This window comes from Cololabis saira, chromosome 5, assembly GCF_033807715.1.
Source record: "Cololabis saira isolate AMF1-May2022 chromosome 5, fColSai1.1, whole genome shotgun sequence".
Lineage (NCBI taxonomy): Eukaryota > Metazoa > Chordata > Actinopteri > Beloniformes > Belonidae > Cololabis > Cololabis saira.
In genome coordinates this window covers 19563199-19581904 of record NC_084591.1, presented here as the reverse complement: position 1 = coordinate 19581904, position 18706 = coordinate 19563199, and the positions used below count along the sequence as shown (strand labels likewise).

Sequence of the window (18706 nt, the reverse complement as noted above, 5' to 3'; positions counted from 1 at the left end):
ACGTTGGTGAACATGAACCAAACTGAGAAATGATCCAGTGCTGTCTGGCTGAACCAACATACAGTTTTTTTTAAGAGTTTTTTTGGGCTCTAGTGGCCCTTTATTCAAGTTGCAGAAAGGAAGGGGGTAGAGAGAGAGAGAATGGGAATGACATGCAGCAAAGGCCGGGATTCGAACCGCTGCAGGACTATAGCCTCAGTATATGAGCCGCTTGCTTAACCCACTGCACCACTGAGGGGCCCGCAACATACGGTACTTAATGAAGACCCCGCCTCAGTCCCACCAGAGCACCGGCTGTGATTCATTAGTAGTTCCACTTTTCCCCCCACGTTCGTTAGTGTCTGAAATTGCTCTAAATTGTACCCACGTTAATTAAATCCACGACTTTCCTGCACAGTGGAGCATATTTTCATATTTAAACTTCAGCATTTTTAAGATTATTAGAAGAGGCCTAATATGACTGTCCCTCCACAGGCTCTGTCGGCGACGGATCTCAACCTGGTCCTGTATGTGTGCGAGACCATCGACTCCCAGCAGGTGTTCGGCCAGCACCCCTGCCCTCTCAGCCAGCCCGTGCTGCTGTCGCTCATCCAGCAGCTTTCCTCCAACCTCAGCACCCGCTCCGAACTCAAGATCAGGTGAGAACACCAACTCATATTTGTTCCTTTTTGTTAGCAGAGTTGTAGAGTATGGAAGAGTATTAGGGCCATGCAGAAGAAAAAATACTTGAGAGGGGAAGATTTTGTTTTTATTGTGCACTTCCAGAAAAAAGTCGAAATGTTGAGATTAATGTTGAAATACAATTTCAAGAATAAAGTTGAAATTTTGTGAATAGTCGAAAATTTTGAGAATGAAGTTGAAATGTCTCCTCTGTCCCATCAAATCCAGTTAGGAGAGTCCCAATACTGATAACTACACCGTCTTTATGAGCTAAAAGAGAGAGAATTTCTTTGTTACTGAAGCCGTTTCTGAAGTACACTTTCACCAGTTCATCTACAGGCCTATGAGGCATTTTGTAAAGACAGTCACCTGCGCTGTTTCTTATAGTCTCAGAAGGTTGACTTTATTCTCAAAATTTCGCCTTTTTTCTCAAAATTGTACTTCAACATTAATCTTGACATTTCGACTTTTTTTCTCGAAGTGCATAATGAAATAAAAATCTTCCTCCTCTAAAATATTATTTTAATTTTTCTCCTGCCTGGCCCTAATACTCTTCCGTAGTAGAGTTATTAATATAATCTCATGATTTTTTGTTGTTATAATTCTCATGAGATTAGATCATATTATCAGAGAAATAACACGCGCTAGGGTTTTTAAATTACATATTGTGAACTTCAGTGTGTGTGTGTGTGTGTGTGTGTGTGTGTGTGTGTGTGTGTGTGTGTGTGTGTGTGTGTGTGTGTGTGTGTGTGTGTGTGTGTGTGTGTGTGTGTGTGTGTGTGTGTGTGTGTGTGTGTGTGTGTGTGTGTGTGTGTGTGTGTGTGTGTAAAACGGGCAGCTTTTGTGTTTGCTAAGTGATGTTGAAGAGCGCTTTGATGCTTCTCTAACACCAGTGGTGTTAAAAGGAGAGTATAAAGAAAGAAACTGAACCTAAATTAACTATATGTGCCTACTCCTGGAGAATAAAACATTTTTAATGAAGAAAGCTCTTTACTGGAGATTTAGAAAACACATTTACAGATGACAATTACAGGATGTAAGTGAATACTTAAATTTGCGCTTCACTGTAAATTGTGCTGCAATACTTTATTTGAGAGGAAGATCATTAACCCCCTTTTTATTAAGTACATAAAGTGCGATGATATTACAAGATATAATTCGAAACTTTAAGCGTCGTATAATGAAATAAGACAAACATCGGGGATGTAAGGCCTTACACCTACCATTTTGACTAAAATGTCTGTTTCTTTTCTTTTTACAAAATTCAAGATGCAACAAAAAACAGCCTTTTCTCACATCTAAGCAAGTTTACATCAAAATTCTTCAACTACAAAAGTTAAAAAAAAAAGTTAAAAGTTATTTGTGTGCCCTTTTAATGAGCAACACAGCTTTACCATCAGGAAACTGTTCTGTTGGGAGGCTGATGAAGGAAACCCAGACACCACATTAAATGCTCTCACCTAGTCTTTGTTTCTTGATTGAATATATCCTGCAAAGAACCTCATTCTTTTATATGTGTTTGTTTAAGAATATGAAAGAGAACAGCACAACAAACTGACTTGTGACTAAAAATGGACGTGTTTGGTAAATATTGTGCTCATCACCTGCTGCGGTGTAAAAGTACAGAATATTGCATATGTTTTTCTATGTCCATGTTTAAAAGGTGCAGATGTGGAAGTACAGTAAAATAACAAAATCATCTGCAACCAAGTGTCAAGACCCGGCTCAGAATCCGTGACAGGAAAGAGAGATGCGTAGATTAAAGGCCAAAGATTTGTTATTTTGATACAGTAATACCTCGTTTTTTGTGGGGGTTAAGTTCCAAAAAGAACCCGGGATAAGTGAAATCCGCGGAGTAGTAACCTTTTATTTTTTTTTTACAATTGTTATACAAGACTTCAAATTGCAGAGATCAGCCCCGCCCCACCGCGACCCGAGTAATTGGATTTGAACGGGAGAAAAGGAAAAATACAATAAGTACAGTAGGACAAATTGTGACTCGCTGCTCTTCTGATGCTGCTGCATCCTGACTCGCTCTGTAGTGTCTTTTTCTTCTAAAGCCGCGGTGCAGGTGTGTTTTTTTTCCAGAGAAGAACATAGTTATGGGTCGTTGTTGTCTTTTTTTCTTCTGTGCAAAAAGATTCTTATAACCCGACATGTCACCATGGATTATATCTGAGAACTGTAATGAACGATTCATCAAAGGGTCCCGTTCTTGAGCAGCTCGCTGAAGCTCATTGGCCGTTCTCAGCATTGTTGCTAAGTGAACAACGTTATTGACACAGGAAGTGAAGAAGCGGGGAGACTGTTTAGCCAATCAGAATGCAGAACATGATGCACAATGAAAATCCTTGAAGCAGTGAGACGTGAAAGGTGAACCGCGTTATAGCCAGGGATTACTGTACAACAGTTACAAAATTAGCACAACAACAAAACTATGAACTGTAATGATCAGTGGTGTAGTTGACTGTGTTTGGGTGGTGCAACATAAAGCAAATGTGTGTGGGAGAGAAGGGCCTTCTCCACTAGAGGAAGGGCCCCGGGGGTCCGGTCCCTCCTACGGTCCATGTCATGATGCGGCAGCATAGAAGTACAACAAACATGATGCCACCAGCAGACCTTCACACCAGACGTGGAAGTGGAAAAGCGGGTTTTGTTGATTCCAAACCACATTTGACTCTGTAGTTGGCAACAGTTGAAGCTGTCTTGGTGTGATAACCATCAATATTGAAATTGTTTTCCCTCCCCCTTCGTGCTAGCTTGAGACGGAGCACACATTTATGAAACTCAGCAACTATGGTCACCGTCACCATCTTAGCTCTAAAGTGCATTTACACGCTGCTTGCTGAGTCAGCACAAAAGACTTCCCAATTATTTTTCAGGTTCACAAGCTACAACTGTCAGCTTTTAGTCTTCCTGCAAATCCAGCGGTGTACTGGGCCCTGTTCATAAAAACAGACTTCTTGCTGGCCCAGAAAAACAAACTGCATCCACCGAGACGCGTTCGGCCAGCTTTTCTCTCGCAACCAAAAAAACACAATTTCATCAGGACCCACGTAAAAAAGACTCTGAACACAAAAGCAAAATGCTCGGTGTGAAATACCAGCAGATCCACCGGGATGGAAAGCAGCCGGCGCTACGGCATCGTAAACTTCTGCTTTATAATCAATGCTAAAGCTCTCACTCTGGTGGATGTGCTTCCCCTGGAGAGTACGACCATACAAGGAAATTCCTTCTCTATAATGTAACGTTAGAAAAATAAAAAGCATTGAAAGAACTCCTCTAAGCAACCTGACATTTTTGTGCATAGGATTTTTTTTCTTTCTTCTTTTTAACCAGAAATTCAAAGTGCTGCGTTTACATAGTTTTTTAAGGCTCTCGTCACGTCCTGGCTGATAATTCCGTATAATAACACTGCAGATAAGTGAAGAAGCACAGAAAAGCATATTAAAGCCACTTGGAGCTTTGACGAGTTCAGTCAACATGAACTTCGATGGAGCTGAATTGAATGTGTCACACTTGATTATTGACACAGCGAATGATTGCAGCATTTATGACCAATAATAATGAATATCCTTATCAGTCTTTCCTGCACGCCCTTCAGATCTCTCGTGGATTGTCATATTTGAGTTCCCCTCTTGTCTGTCAAATGCTTTTGGAATTTGACATTGGGGGCTTTCTGGCAGTTTTGGAAAATAACATTAATTTTAATTAAACTTGTGAACTGCACAGAATGATTTAATTATTAATTCCCCAGCTCTCCACTCATGCTGCCGTGCTCTCCTCAATCAGCGATAAAGTCGGCCCTTGCCTAAACTTTTGCTCCCCATCTAATCTGCATTTTATGTCCATTATTCACCAACTCCAGAGGGCTGGACGGGGCTGAAGTGCTGGCCCCGCCGCCCTGTCTGATGCACGGCTGTCGGGGGACCTCAGATGATCCCTCGGATCATGTTTTTGTTTGAGTTGCTCTCTATAGTTTTGTTCCTCTTGCGTCCTAACATCTGATGTTTGGTTGTGAAGAAGTGCTGATGCATCTTGTCAGGAGACCTTTCTTTTTTTTTTTTTATGATCCTCTTCTTCTCTTTGTTTCTCATCTCCGTTCCTCGCCCCTGAAAAAGTTCCCTCTCGAGCTCCTTGGCAGCGTGGCCCCGTGTTCAGGTAGTGTGTCTGAGTGTACGATGCGGCTGCTAATACGGCCTTTGTTGCTGCTCTGTCAGCTGCAGGAGGAGACTGGGCAGCAGGGCGGGGCTCAGTCTGAGGCCTCATTAGGACAGATGCAGTGGTGGCTGGACGGATTGTAGTGGGACAGAGTTCATTAACAAGAAAAAAGAAGACTAAATTACACTTTTAAATGACCAATTACATTTTTTTTTGTCTGCATATACTGTATATTAATGGTTAATACCAGGTTGGTAAAAACCTAAGATATAGATAGAAATCAGGCAATGCAACAGTAAATCATAAAAATATTAGATGGCACAAGATCAAGGAGCTTTAGTTTTAAAGTTGTAATTGTAATTTATTTATTTCAAAACAGTGACACTGCACAATAAGACATTAATCTTGTACAAGAGAATATGCATTGTGCCAGGTTGTAGCAGCTTGCTGTTTTCCACCTGTAGTCCCTGGGCAGGTTAATGGAATAGTACATAAAAATTAGTATAGAAAAAAGAAAAAATTAGTAAAAGAGCAGAACAAAGCAAAGAGACAATAGATAAATAAAAACATGGAAGCAGATTCAACAGAGCATGGGATCTGTAACCAACGCTTGGCGAGATGTGAGAAGGTTCTTCTACATGAAATAATGTCTATTGGCAGAGTTTTCCATTGAGTCATTGCAATACAGGAGAATGATGATTTCCTAAATGCAGTTTTGCGTTGGGGTCCACGACACTCACCCCTTTTAACAGATCTGGTTGTTTGTGTTCACTTCTCAGAGCAGAGACTAACACATTCTTTCAAGGGGGGAGCTGCAGCATTATGGATAAGTATCCCATAAAGGTTTCCTAATACAATGTATAGATACGTTGGCTGGCATCGTATAAGACTGTATTCTTAGTCGGATCATTAGCTTGTTGAAGAGCACGTCGTTGTAAAAGTCAACGCAGGATTAATGTGAAGGGAGGGATTACGAGGGATCATAAATAGGTTTTGTATACGTTTGGACATAATGCAGCTACAGACTGGTAATTTCCTGTGAGCTATTAACTTGGAGGACATTATGCGTCTGCAGGGTTACGTGCATTACGTGACATTAAAAGTCCCTTTTAAAGCACGTGCTGGCGGTGCTGCAGGGGTTTAAACGACCCGTGATGTGTGCTGCGTTGACCTGGCAGGAGACCAGCAGGCAACATGGGAGCTTGCTCTAATGTTAGATTTACACAGATCTGTAGGGCAGGGCGCTCTAACCACCAGATGTCCAACTGAAACGAGGAATTGAGGAGGTAAATGTGGAGCAGCCCGAGTGAGAGGACAGGAGCGCAGGTGAGGACGAGCAAGTTCAAGCTCAAAGCTCCAAATGCGGTCCGTAGAGCTTTTCTGTGTGATGTTTTTCCATCAGAGTAGCTGCGTTTCCAGCCATCTGCCATGCAAATCTGAAGCATGCTTTAGTGTTGCCTCGTTCAAAATACAAAGACGGTTTTCCTTTACCTGGTTTGGAGGAAATGAGGCCACAATATACTCAGCTGTATGAGTCACGGTTGCTAGCAGGAACAAATCAAAACTAGATACCTGCAAGAAAAGAGAAACAAAAAGAAAGAAACTAGCCATGTTTATTTGTTTGGAGCAGAAACGGTTCATGTGAGCATCTAAAGGACGAACGTAATGGCTTTGTGGGAACAACTAATTTAAATGAAGTGTTTCGAAAAAGGCTAAATGATTATTAAAATTGGCATCTGGAAACTCCTCCTGTACTAGAGAAAAACAAAATTAGATTATTCAGTACTAATTCCGTTCAAAATTGTCCATGCTAAACCATTCTTTTTCTTTAAACCAATAAGGTTTTGTTTTCTCATATATTATAATTGTAGTAGGCTTGGATTGTAACAAGGATCAGCAGATCTTCAGTTTAACTGACAACAGCAGCTGACCAGTGTGGAGGACCAACACTGACATAATTAAAAAATAAAAGCAGACATATCTATTTTGTTTTTCCTTATACATGCATTGATTGTTTTTTTCTTTTCTTTTTAAACTCTTTATTTAGTTATTTTTGTATATGTATACATGTTTGTATATGTATACATATGTATATAACAATACATAAAATAAAGTAAAATAGTACAAGAGGGGGCATACAAATCCTCATTAAGTTGAGTGAGTATTGTCCTTGTCTTTGAATAATGATCATTTTCTCCAGTTTTATGTAAAGTCACCTGCTTTGATTCACAGATGAAAGGTCTTTTTTCTTTCCATTGCGTAGATCTCCTCCATAATGTCCATCCAATGTCCTGTTTGTAGAGCATCACTTTTCAACCAGTTTCCTGTAATGGCCTTCTTATAGGCAACAGTCGTTATTTTGAAGAGGTACCTACTGTATCTTCTTTAATAACAACTCCTTCTGGGATCAATCCCAGATACAGAACCCGTGGGTCCCTGGAAACCTTATAATTTAAAATGTCCTCCTAAAGCCCAATACTGTCATCTCAGAAAGATTGTAATTTGGCACATGACCAGAAAATATGACTGTGATTTGCATTATAGCTTCCACATCGTCTCCAACATTTTTGTTCTAATCCAGTGTGTTTGCTTCTAATTTGAGTCGTGACAAAGAAACGTGTCAGATTTTTCCATCCAAACTCTCTCCAGCGTTTGGAGCTTGTAAAGCTGTGTTGTTTTGCATAATAAGCTCCACTCACACTCTGAAATTTTGGTCTGTAGTTCACCTTCCCATTTAGATTTTATATACAGTGAAGTGTTACCATTACATTTCTGTAGACATGTGTATAGTTTAGAGAAGCTTTGGAGGGCATTTCCTGTAGGCTTTTGTCTTCATTTTAATCAGCATATTACTTCCTGATGATATAACAATTACAATATAAGTGTAAGTGTCTTAGTTGTAAGAAGCCAAACAGGTCTTTGTTTTCTAGTTCAAATTCGTTTTTAAGCCTTTCAAATGATTTAAAATTGTTACTTCTGTCATTGTGCATATGGCTGTAATACCTCTATCTGTCCATGTTGTAAAGGTTTTGTCAGTTTTTTTGATTAATCGATGAATCGCACCAAAAAGATATTTATTCCCGCCTTTCTTCTGTAATAGAACATTTGAACAGCTTGCTGCTCAAATGTTCTATTACAAAATATGAAATAAAAAAATATACATTTTTGTCAAATAGCTTTAGAAAAGAAAATACATGTACACCAAAATATTTAGAAAGATATGCTATATACCTGCAAAATATGTAGGCTACTTTTTTTTTTTTCTATATTTTTTTAATTTCATTTGAGAGGGACCATGTGCAATTAAAAACATAAATGTAACATAAACAACAAATGTAACATAAAACATTTGATGCATTGCACTAGAGTTAGCCTTAGGCTAATTTGCATCTACAGCCCCTTGGTACAAATAAATACAGCACAGAAAAAAAAAAATCAAACATTAACAAACAAACAAAAACAAAATATTAAAAATATATAAAAATATAAAAATAAAATATATAAATATTTATTTTTTTATTTTAGGAATGCAAAAAAAAAGAAACATCTTTGTTATTATATGAGCTGTCGGAACAATAAGTAAATGATAAAGAAATGCAGATTTGTTTCAACACTAACACTTATGTATTACTATAAATGTAGAGAACAAGTAAATATGACCTTCCAGAGATACTTGCTGATGCACTGCCTCCCTTTCTTCAGGAACTTTGCATTGCAATGCAAAAAAGATTATTGTGTGCAAGTAAAATGTGGTTATCCTCGCACACTTTTGAGGACTGTGGTCGAACCGTTTTTTCTCCGCATTTCCTTAAGAAATACCGCCTCCGCCTTGCGTTCAGTTCGCTCTGCAGGCTTCATTCAGTCGGACAGCATTGGAAAAAGCTTTTTTTGTTTGTTTGTTACTTTTTGTGACTGCAGATGAAGGTAAATGGCCCCACGGCATGGCGAGTAAATGGCGATAAATTGCACAACACAACGAATTGATAAGGAAATTCATTGCCAACAATTAATAATTGATTCTCCCCCCCCCCCCCCCCCCCCCCCGATTTTTATTGATTCGTTGTTGCAGCCCTACAAGGAACGCATGTATAAGGAAAATATAGATATTTCTGCTTTTATTTTTAATTATGTCAGTTTTGGGTCCTCCATAGACCAGCAGACTCACTCACTTTCACTCAACCAGATTCTTGTAACTGTTATCTATATATATTTTCATACATACCAGTCAAGTAAACTAGATTGTTGTTACAGCCACATTCACTCGCATGCAAACCCCAGTAAGTGAGGTGAAAACTGTCCCTGGACCATCAGCCATGGAAATGTTTGGGTCAACCCATCACCCTGTTGAATATAACAGAGAATTTAAGTTTAAAGCTACTGGAGCATCCAGCCCCTGCAAGCTTTCACTGCTGGAGTGATGGAAGAAGAAAAGCCATTACAAAAATAAATAAGTTTAAATCCTTTAAAATCTGAAATAATAGTAAAATTCATCATTAGGCTGGATCTTCTTAGTCGAGGATGGAGGTTTCAGAAATTTGATAAAGTACCTGAGCTCAAAATGCAAACAACCAAGCAGGGGGATATTTGTCTACACACACACACACACACACACACACACACACACACACACACACACACACACACACACACACAAAATAAAAATGTCAAAACTGTGGAACAGCGACTGTTTAAATCTCAGTGATGGTTGAGGGATTAGCTCATTGATCTGTGCAGAGATGTCATGGTTTCGTTGTCGGGGAAAGTTGTCTGGGTGCCTTCCATGACGGAGATCGGGCTCAAGTCACTTCTGCCGTCCTGTTTCATTGTCATCTGACGTCTTTCTCTCCGTCCTCTCCAGCTACCTGGAGGATGCGGTGATGAATCTGGACCACAGCGACCCCCTGACCCGAGACCATATGGCGTCGGTGTTGACCCAGGTCCGACCGAAGCTGCTGACCTTCCTGCAGCAGGACCCGCACAGCCCGCTCAGCAAGAGGGCGCGGCGCCTGGTCATGATGCTGCAGGGACTCGTCAACCACTAGTCCCGCCGCGGCAGGTCCATGCAGATCAAGTATGTCCACGAATGTTTTAGAGACGGAAGCGCCGGGGACCGCTTCCACCTACTTGCAACCAGATTCTTGTAACTGAGACAAAGACCTGAACTCGTCTCTTTGTTGCATTTTCCCCAGTCTTCATTTATGCACCACAGGAATCAAGAAATAGATTTTTTTTTTTTTTTTTTTTGGTTATTATTTTTTCCTTGCTGCAGAAGCATCACTGATCATTGTAGATCCTGCTGCTTTTTAGTCCCAGGAAACACATTCTGGACATCTCTGTATCACTTCACCCAAAACCTTACACTCCTTAGATGTCATTTTCATCCAAACCAGTTGAACGTTCATCCGGCGCTCCTGTGAGACGTCATGGTGCAGGTGGGGCTACATCCATTCAGCAGAGGGAATCCGAAGGAAACCTGTTTGGCCTCATAATATCGCCTCGTTTTCGGCCTGAGGAGCAGACAGCAGCTCGGACTTCCTGCATTTTTCTTTAGCACAGACCAGCATCCTTCACTCGCCTGGATTTTTGCAGGATTATGTCGTTTTAAGTTGTGGTTTTTTTAATGCTAATCCTGGCAACCAAAAATATAACATTCAATGCCATTATATGTTGGCAACATATTTTTTTTTTTATCTATTTTTCTTAATAGCCATGAGGTGATATGATTGTCACATCAATTCTTTAAAGAAGATCAAGGATAATAGAAGTTGTTGATCAGCGTAACGACTCAAGTTTTCAGGAGGATAAAATATGGTTTAACATAATAACTGAAGAAGTTTGTTTTTGATGTGTGACAAGTATTCGCGAAGCTGAAAAGAGTTCTCCCTTTAAAATCTGAAATATTTGGAGGCCAACGTTGCAGCTGGCTGCCGTCCAGATAGATACACCACTGACCTGTAATTGTTCAAACTTCTCCCCACGTTTTCTCCTCTGTTAGCTCCTTTTTTTATATTAGCATTTACTATTTGTAAGCCATGTATACTTGCTTTAGGATTTGTCTAAATAGTTTAATAAAAACACTTCTTACGCGATTGTTACTGACATTATTTTACCAGGATCTTCCCAAAAAGACATTTGTGAAGCTAATGTGCAGTTACCTCTCTTAGGCTCTAGGTGGCAGCACTTAGTTTAATTTTTAAGTTTTGGGTTCAGAAATCATTCCTGGTCTTACCCGTATATTTTACCAGTGAGAACCCTGTCTTTAGGTTGTAAATGCACACTTTGTCGCGAAAAGTGTATGATAATTTGTGTACAGCTCATTCACGCATCACCGTCGCACTGTTTTTCTGATTTGTAAAATAAAAGTTCTGTTCATTTGACTTGTGTGTTTAGAATCTGTTGGGTTTGTCTAGAAAGTGCCTTACTGTATTTTATCTGTTTTTGACAGCTCGTAAGGTTCACGCGTGACACCGCTGCAGCTGTTAGATCCGCGGTAAGGCCCAAGCGGAGCAGCGGCACAGAACCCGTTTTTGTTGACTGCAGACACGTGTTTAGGACGGATTTACAAACGCTCAGTTCAGAAGGAAAGAGAAGTGTTATTTTGACTACTAGCAGTTTGAGCTCTCATCTGCAGACTCGGTTAAACGTTCATGAGGCTTGTGTGAATGTTTCTTTTCCTCTGTTGTGTTTGTTTCTGTCTGCTTGGATGGTCATGTACCTCCTACAGTTTATTTTACCCTCAACATTTTGGAATAAAAAAAGAAATGTTCAATTTATTGTGTGTTTGCATTGGTGTCCCTCGTTATGACTGTTCTTTTTTTTTTTTTTGGTCATTAAAGTTTTTTAATTATTCAAAAATATGAGAACATACATTCATACTCAAAATACAACATTTATAACAGCATCAACAGACGGTATACCCATCATACAACCACATATACAAAGGCCTCCTGTAAATCCACATTTTCTTTTTGAAACAATCAGAATGTACATCCAGCACCATGTCTACATATCTGCCCTACCTATAAAAAAATCCGGTCCAAGACTTCCTAGAATCTTCCCCTTCATTGTTCACTCTAGCCAGCATGAGTTCATAAGATGCAATTTCTGACATCATTTCCATCCATTTTTTAACATCTGGGGCAACTGTACTTTTCCATACTCTGAGAATCGTTCGAGCAGCTTTGACCATCCTGTTTTTAAAACTACCCCATCATATTTAGATATATTTGGAATTTCTGTTTGGTCCCCTAACAAACACAGTCTTGGTGATACAGGTACCGCCACACCCAGCCATTTACTCACATGTCCCGGTACTTTCTCCCAAAATGGGTACTAGTTTACATCCCCAGATCACATGTAAAAAATGTCCTTGTATCATTCTGACATTCCCACTAGTTTGATCTGAATGTATATTTTGGGGAGCAAAGACAACTATGATATTTTTGTTTGACCCAGTGTGTGGAATGGAATCCGCAGTCTGTGGACTGAAGAAGAATATAAGGATATCCCAAACTGATGTCAGTCCCGCGTTTACTTGAAAACAAGACGCGCCAGCTGTTCAAGTTTGCCATGGGCAGCATGTTGAGTTCCTCCAGCTCCTGAGCCGATTGGAGTTTCTTTAGTCATGTTTTCATGACAGGTGGACCAGGTCGTCACCTCCTGCAGAGCTGAGCTGTTGCAGAATATTACTTTTAGTGAAGTAAACGACCGTTTTTTAATATATCTATCTCTATTAATATATATTGATTTATAGTTATATGTTGATATATAGTTGTATAGTTATTTTTATGTATATAATGGGAGGTAAATATATGAATCAGTATATATAGCATATCTACTCTTATATAGTTAATATCATTGCTGTCTATTGTTCTCTATTATGTTGTAGTATTATTGTAAAGTAATGCTAATGTAATTGAATACATTACTTCTATTAGTACATACATAGTATCACAACTAAATGCTGGGCCTTTGTTTTATTTTTGTTTGCTTTGATTTGTTTTGTTTTTGACTATATTTATATATACATATAATCGAGTATTATATTAAGTAGGGGTGTTTGATTATGTGTGTTTTATAAGTAAGTTTATTGAAACTCTTGTTATATGTAAGAATGTATGTAAGATTCAGGGGTAGAACTCGATTCTGTCTACATATATCTATATATATATATATATATATATATATATATATATATATATATATATATATATTTGTACTTTATTTTTTTTTTACTTTTATGTATTTTTTTTTTTTTAACATGCATGTTTGAAATAAATCTTCAAATCTCGTTCCTGTACATAGTCGTGTAGGAGGCAGCTGGTGCACGTGGTGCCGCACCAGTGGAGCAGTCACAGGTGTGTTCATCCACGTACCAATTAGCAACATACGTCTTCTTTCTTTTCTTTTTTTTTTCAGAAATGTGCTCATAACTAATTGGCGGCTTCTTCTCATCTTATATCTGGACGATGCAGCGTCTGTATTTTCAAAACCAAATATTCTGATTTTTAACGCCGCAGGACAGTTTTCCACTTCACTTCAGTCCATCAAACGTGTCCGTTTGAGGACGACGCTGCAAAACTTGTCCCATTAGCTCATCGTATTGTATTCTTTGTATATTTTTGTTTTATTTTTTTTATTTTTGTTTTTATTTTGTGATTTTTCTGTTAAAGCAATTATTTAAAAAGATAAGTCAGTTTGAATGATGTACTACTTTATCAATTTCTGCTGGGAATTATGATATGCTTCTGCATATCTTTAGTAACCACAACAACGGCAAAGTTACTTGAATGCAAAGGTGACTGATTCAGCAGTAAAGTCTGGATTAAGACTCAAGTCTGGATGAGCTGAATAGCCCGACACTGAGGAGGAGGAAGTCTAGAATATACGTGAGATCAGCCTGACACGGTTGGCGTGTTGGCATTTACTCATATTCAGACTTATTCTGAGCCTCAGCACCTCTCCGTATGGATTTCAGACAGAATCTCAGTGGTCAGAATAAAAGAGAGATTTCAGTGCTTATTATTAGTAACAAATGATGTAAAACCAGGACCGGTTACTGTGAAGCAGCGTTGCTGCATCCTGATAGCTGAGAGTTTCCATCCGCGTTGTCTCCTGATTGACTTCCCCCGTGCTACCTGCTGATGCTTCATGACATCATCAGCTCAGTTGTTGAATAACTTCCTTCACGATTTCTGCTGACTTCAACCACATCTCACTGATACTCTTGCAGCTTTTCAACAGCTTTTACTTTGAAGTTTTTTTGTGTGGTGTCTTCCTTTTACAATTTTTACCTTTCAAATTTATCATTTCTATTTGGGGGCTAATAAAGGATTATTCGGTTCACCACAGTTCCATAAAATCTCTAATTTGGTCAGGCTGAGTGGGGACAGCTACGTCTCTGGATCTTGTTAGGTGGGTTTTTTGTGTGTAGTTGAGTTTTAAGTTTCATTTGTGATGAGACGTGGCCATCGATGACGGCTGTCAGAGATGCTGCTGAGCCTGGGCAGGGATTTTCACAGAATCATCGTGAAGGTTATTAACATTCAGAGCTGTTCCCCTGCTTGCCCCCAGCACACAGAGGTTCCTCGGATTCTTTGAAACCTCCAAGAATATCATGAAACGTACATGTTGATATCACCAATTTATTTTAATTTAAAATTGAGAGAGATGTTGCTTAAATCTTTCATTTTTCCCCTTCACAGTGCTTCACAGAATAATAAACTTTTCTCTTGTATTTTTTCTCTGAAAGACTCAACCTCTGGTCTTTTGTTTTTGATATTATAACTACCTTGTTGTTACATTAAAGTTGTGGTATCAAATTTAAATCAACATTTGGTATTTGTCTTCTGTGTAAGTTTAGTCTCTGACGTTCTTGTGAGGAATTTCAGCCAATTCTTTAACTCAACATTTTTTTTTAGGTTCTTTCAATATAATAAGCTGAACTCCAAATTACCTGAGTTTGTTTTATAACCCTTTTGAGTTGAATAGGCTGTGACGTTTACTTCTCTTAGACCATTGCTCACGTCTGTCCTTGGCATTATGTCAACACACAGCTGAATATTCCAGTTCAGAAAGTGAGTGCGAGCTTTTAAAGAGGTCTGCAACACCAGATGACGATCAATTCAGGGATGACTTACAATTTTAAATTGTATTGAATACAAAGAGGTAAAAAAAAAAAAATCACTTTAATAATTAAATACTGTTGTTCCTCTGAGGATCCACTACAATTAGATCATTTCTATGCTGTTTGCAACAAAAAGAAATAGGGAGGAAGAAGAAGCTTTTGCATGACTGCAAATATCCACTGATTTATGGTTATATGTAGATATGTCGATATATAGATTTATAGTAATTTCTATGTATATAATTGGAGGTAAATATATTAACCAGGGGCAGGGCAATAATACGTTTTATGTTTGTATTTGTTTTATGTAAAGCACTTTGTGCTGCATTCTATGCATGAAAGGTGCTTTATAAATAAAGTTTGATTTGATTTGATTTGATGCATGTTCGAAATAAAATCTTCAAATCAAATACAATCCTGTAAGAAAAAGGTAGAGATAGAAATAGAAAGCCTCTATTATCATTATACTGGTACAATGAGATTAGGCAGCAGTTCCGTAAAAGTGCACACATGCAAAGACTATAAGTAAAGACTGTGTAAACAACAAAATAAGAAACAGGAAACATAAATATATATATGAAAATGAGTGAATGAGATAATAATAATGCACATGAATGAGTGAAAGAATACTGCACATAATGGATGGAATATTGCACAGTATGAGGTAGCGTATTGGTTCAGAAAGTTCACAGCTTTGGGAAAGAAGCTGTCCCTATGATGATGAACTTGTGGAGTGTTTTCCTTCTTTATTGGTCCCCAGGACTTGTGCAGGGGAGGGGGGAGGGGGGCTCTGTGGTGGGAAACCACTCCACTCCAGAGGAAAGCACGTGAATATGCAGCATCCACCATCATAACAGGTTGTAAAGCGCTCTAATTGAACTGCTGATGGTCTTTCCGAGCTTACAGATTGTAATCAAAGCGCATCCATCCATTTAGAGCGCAGCATCAGCACCGGGACTCTGCTGTAGCTCTCCATCCTCCTCCTCCTCCTCCTGCTCCTCCTCCTCTGCACCCTCCCTCCCTCCCTCCCTCCCCATCACATCAGGACCCGTGATCTCGCCGTGGATCCTCTCAGAGTGGATCCTCTCCGAGTGGAGCTCCGCGCTGTCACGACTGGAGAGCCCCGACCCGACGTGAGAGAGGAGCGCGTCTCCGCGCCGCGCCGCGCCGGTCTCCACCCTCTCCATCATCTCCATAGACAAACTTTCAAGATCTGGGGTGGAACTTGTCTTCCTGGGGAAGGGTCAGCATGGCGTCCCTGGTGAACTGTGCGTGCGTCCTGCTGCTGCCTGTTGCTCTGCTTCTCAGTGAGTACCGACACCGGGGGGATTGGGTCCAAACTTCTGCTGGTTGCGCGTCCTGGACACTCTGGGAGAGCCGTGTTTTTTGCACTAGGCTAGAGCAGTAGGGGAGCAGCGAGAGGGGGTCTGGACTTGTTGGTGCTTGGTGTGTGTGGGGGTGCTTGGTGTGTGTGGGGGGGCTGGATCCTGCGCAGCATCCATGCGTAATCCCCTCATCCAGCGGATGGCGCTGCGCAGCTGGTCAGTGGCGTCAATTCAGTGGAAGCTAAGGTATGGCAAGGTTACGAGTCACAGAACTTAACTAGAGTATCAATCAACACGTCCAGCAAATACTCATCACAGAAGTCTGCTATGTAGCTGATCTGTGTGGTCAAGAAAATTGGACATTTTTCAAATGCAGTCTCACTCACACTGCAAAAACTCAAAATCTTACCAGGAATATTTGTCTTATTTCTAGTTAAAATGTCTAATTTTTAGTCAAAAAATCTCATTACACTTAAAACAAGAGTCATTACCAGAAAAATAACTTATTTGACCATTTTCATCTGTTTCAAGTAAATTTTCACTTGAAATAAGTAGAAAAATCTGCCAGTGGGACAAGATTTAATCTTTTCATTACAAGCAAAACAATCTTGTTCCATTGGCAGATTTTTCTACTTATTTTAAGTGAAAATCTACTTGAAACAGGTGAAAATGGTTGTTTTTGAGTCTTGTCTTAAATGTAATGAGATTTAAAAAAAAATGAGACTAAAAATGAGACATTTTAACTAGAAATAAGACAAATATTCTTGTTAAGATTTTGAGTTTTTGCAGTGTATAATAACTAGTGAAATCGATCATGTTGTTCTTATTTGCATTTGTAGTTATTCCATAAATTTATTTAAAAAAACAAACATTTACATTTAACCCTTGAAGCAAAGGTGTGGCGGCTGCCATACCTTGCCATACCCAATTGACGCCCCTGCAGCTGGTCCAGTCCGAGCGCTTCACAAAGATAAAACACACATTTGGTGGTGGATGCAGGAGGCTTAACTTTGCTTTGTATGTGTTTTTGCCCCACCAGAGGTGGATACACGCGGATAAAGGTCTATTAAACAGAGAGCTGGCTGCGCAAGTTCATTAATGTCAAGCTTTGCGCGTTTACTCACTTCCTCAAGTTAAACCAATCCCGGAGATGTTAAACTGTCCGCTTTTGTGTCGCACTATTCACTCAAGAGACAGGCTTAACTCAAAGGGAGTCAGGTGAGACGCGTTTACAGTGCAATTGAAAGACATACAATACAAACCAAACCTATCTGCAATCATTTGTTGTGTGAAACAATGACTTCCCACAGCCTCATTAGTCTTCCCTAAGCCAGTCACTACTGACACTTTTTCATTCAGAATGTAAACAGTAGCATCATTGGACTCACTGACACTTATTACCCTACGGAAGAGTATTAGGGCCATGCAGGAGAAAAAATAGTTCAGAGGGGAAGATTTTTTTTTATTGTGCACTTCAAGAAAAAAGTCAGAATTTCGAGAAAAAAGTCGAAATTTCGAGATTAATGTTTAAATACTATTTCAAGAACAAAAGTCGAAATGTCGAGAATAATCAATAATCTTATAATAATTATAATTATATAATCAATAATTAATGATTATCAATAATTCGGACAGGATATCCTGACCGAACATTCAAAATAAAAGTCCTTTTCAAAATAAAGTTCTCCTTTCATTATTTCAATTTAACAGGTGCTAAAATAATGTAAATCATACATATTTATACAAGAGAAGTAACTGAATAAAGAAATGACCAAATAAGGGCAATTGGAAGACAGTCTCATCATTTAATAATAATAATAATAAAACATTTTATTGATAGGCACCTTTTGAGGTACCTGAGGCCACCGTACAAGAAGACACAACAACAGCAACACAGGCCAATGCAACATAAAACGGCAAAACAATAAAAAAACGACAAATAATGAGCAATTTTAAAAAGATATGTCAGCAGGACTGGGGATCGATTCAAATGTCAAGAATTGATTCGATTCCGATTCTTAAGATTCAGAATTGACTATCAAGATACGATCCAATTCGATTCAATTCCGATATTAATTTGCGTTAGTGTTATTAAAACTGTTTTTTGAGCTGCTGCATGAATTATATGACTATAGTTATGCAAAATATTAATACTAGTATTATATTGATATTCAACAGCAAGTATTGGCAGCTAATGATGCTGTAAGGACCAATCAGCTCCCAGAATGCTGATATAACTGCTTTCAGAAACATCATGTGGCAGAATTACCAAACAGATCCAGGGCAGCAAACAGAGGCTGTATGAAATTGGTTTTATTTTTTAACAAATTCCGTTAAAATTTTTTCCATGTAACCCCAAAACAGTATATAAAGTAATGAAATATAGACAATTTATGCAATTATAACTGAAAACTTTAATGTTTTCATACCTTTA

The 18706-nt window shown here is 39.0% G+C and overlaps 2 protein-coding genes across 5 annotated transcripts in view; both read left to right on the top strand.

Moving 5' to 3' along the window:
- The window catches only part of edc4 (enhancer of mRNA decapping 4), a 51845-nt gene extending 40251 nt beyond the window's left edge, over positions 1–11594 (top strand). For all 4 annotated transcript variants that reach the window (XM_061721140.1, XM_061721139.1, XM_061721138.1 and 1 more), the window contains exons 29-30: positions 475–638; positions 9680–11594. In XM_061721140.1, coding sequence (XP_061577124.1) covers positions 475–638; positions 9680–9863 — 348 coding nt within the window. In that variant the 3' untranslated portion in view covers positions 9864–11594. The remainder of the gene's footprint in view (positions 1–474; positions 639–9679) is intronic.
- Positions 11595–16017: 4423 nt separating this feature from the next.
- nrn1la (neuritin 1-like a) overlaps positions 16018–18706 on the top strand; it is a 118489-nt gene continuing 115800 nt past the window's right edge. The window contains exon 1 of the mRNA XM_061722502.1: positions 16018–16254. Within this exon, the coding sequence (XP_061578486.1) occupies positions 16197–16254 (58 nt within the window). The 5' untranslated portion in view covers positions 16018–16196. The remainder of the gene's footprint in view (positions 16255–18706) is intronic.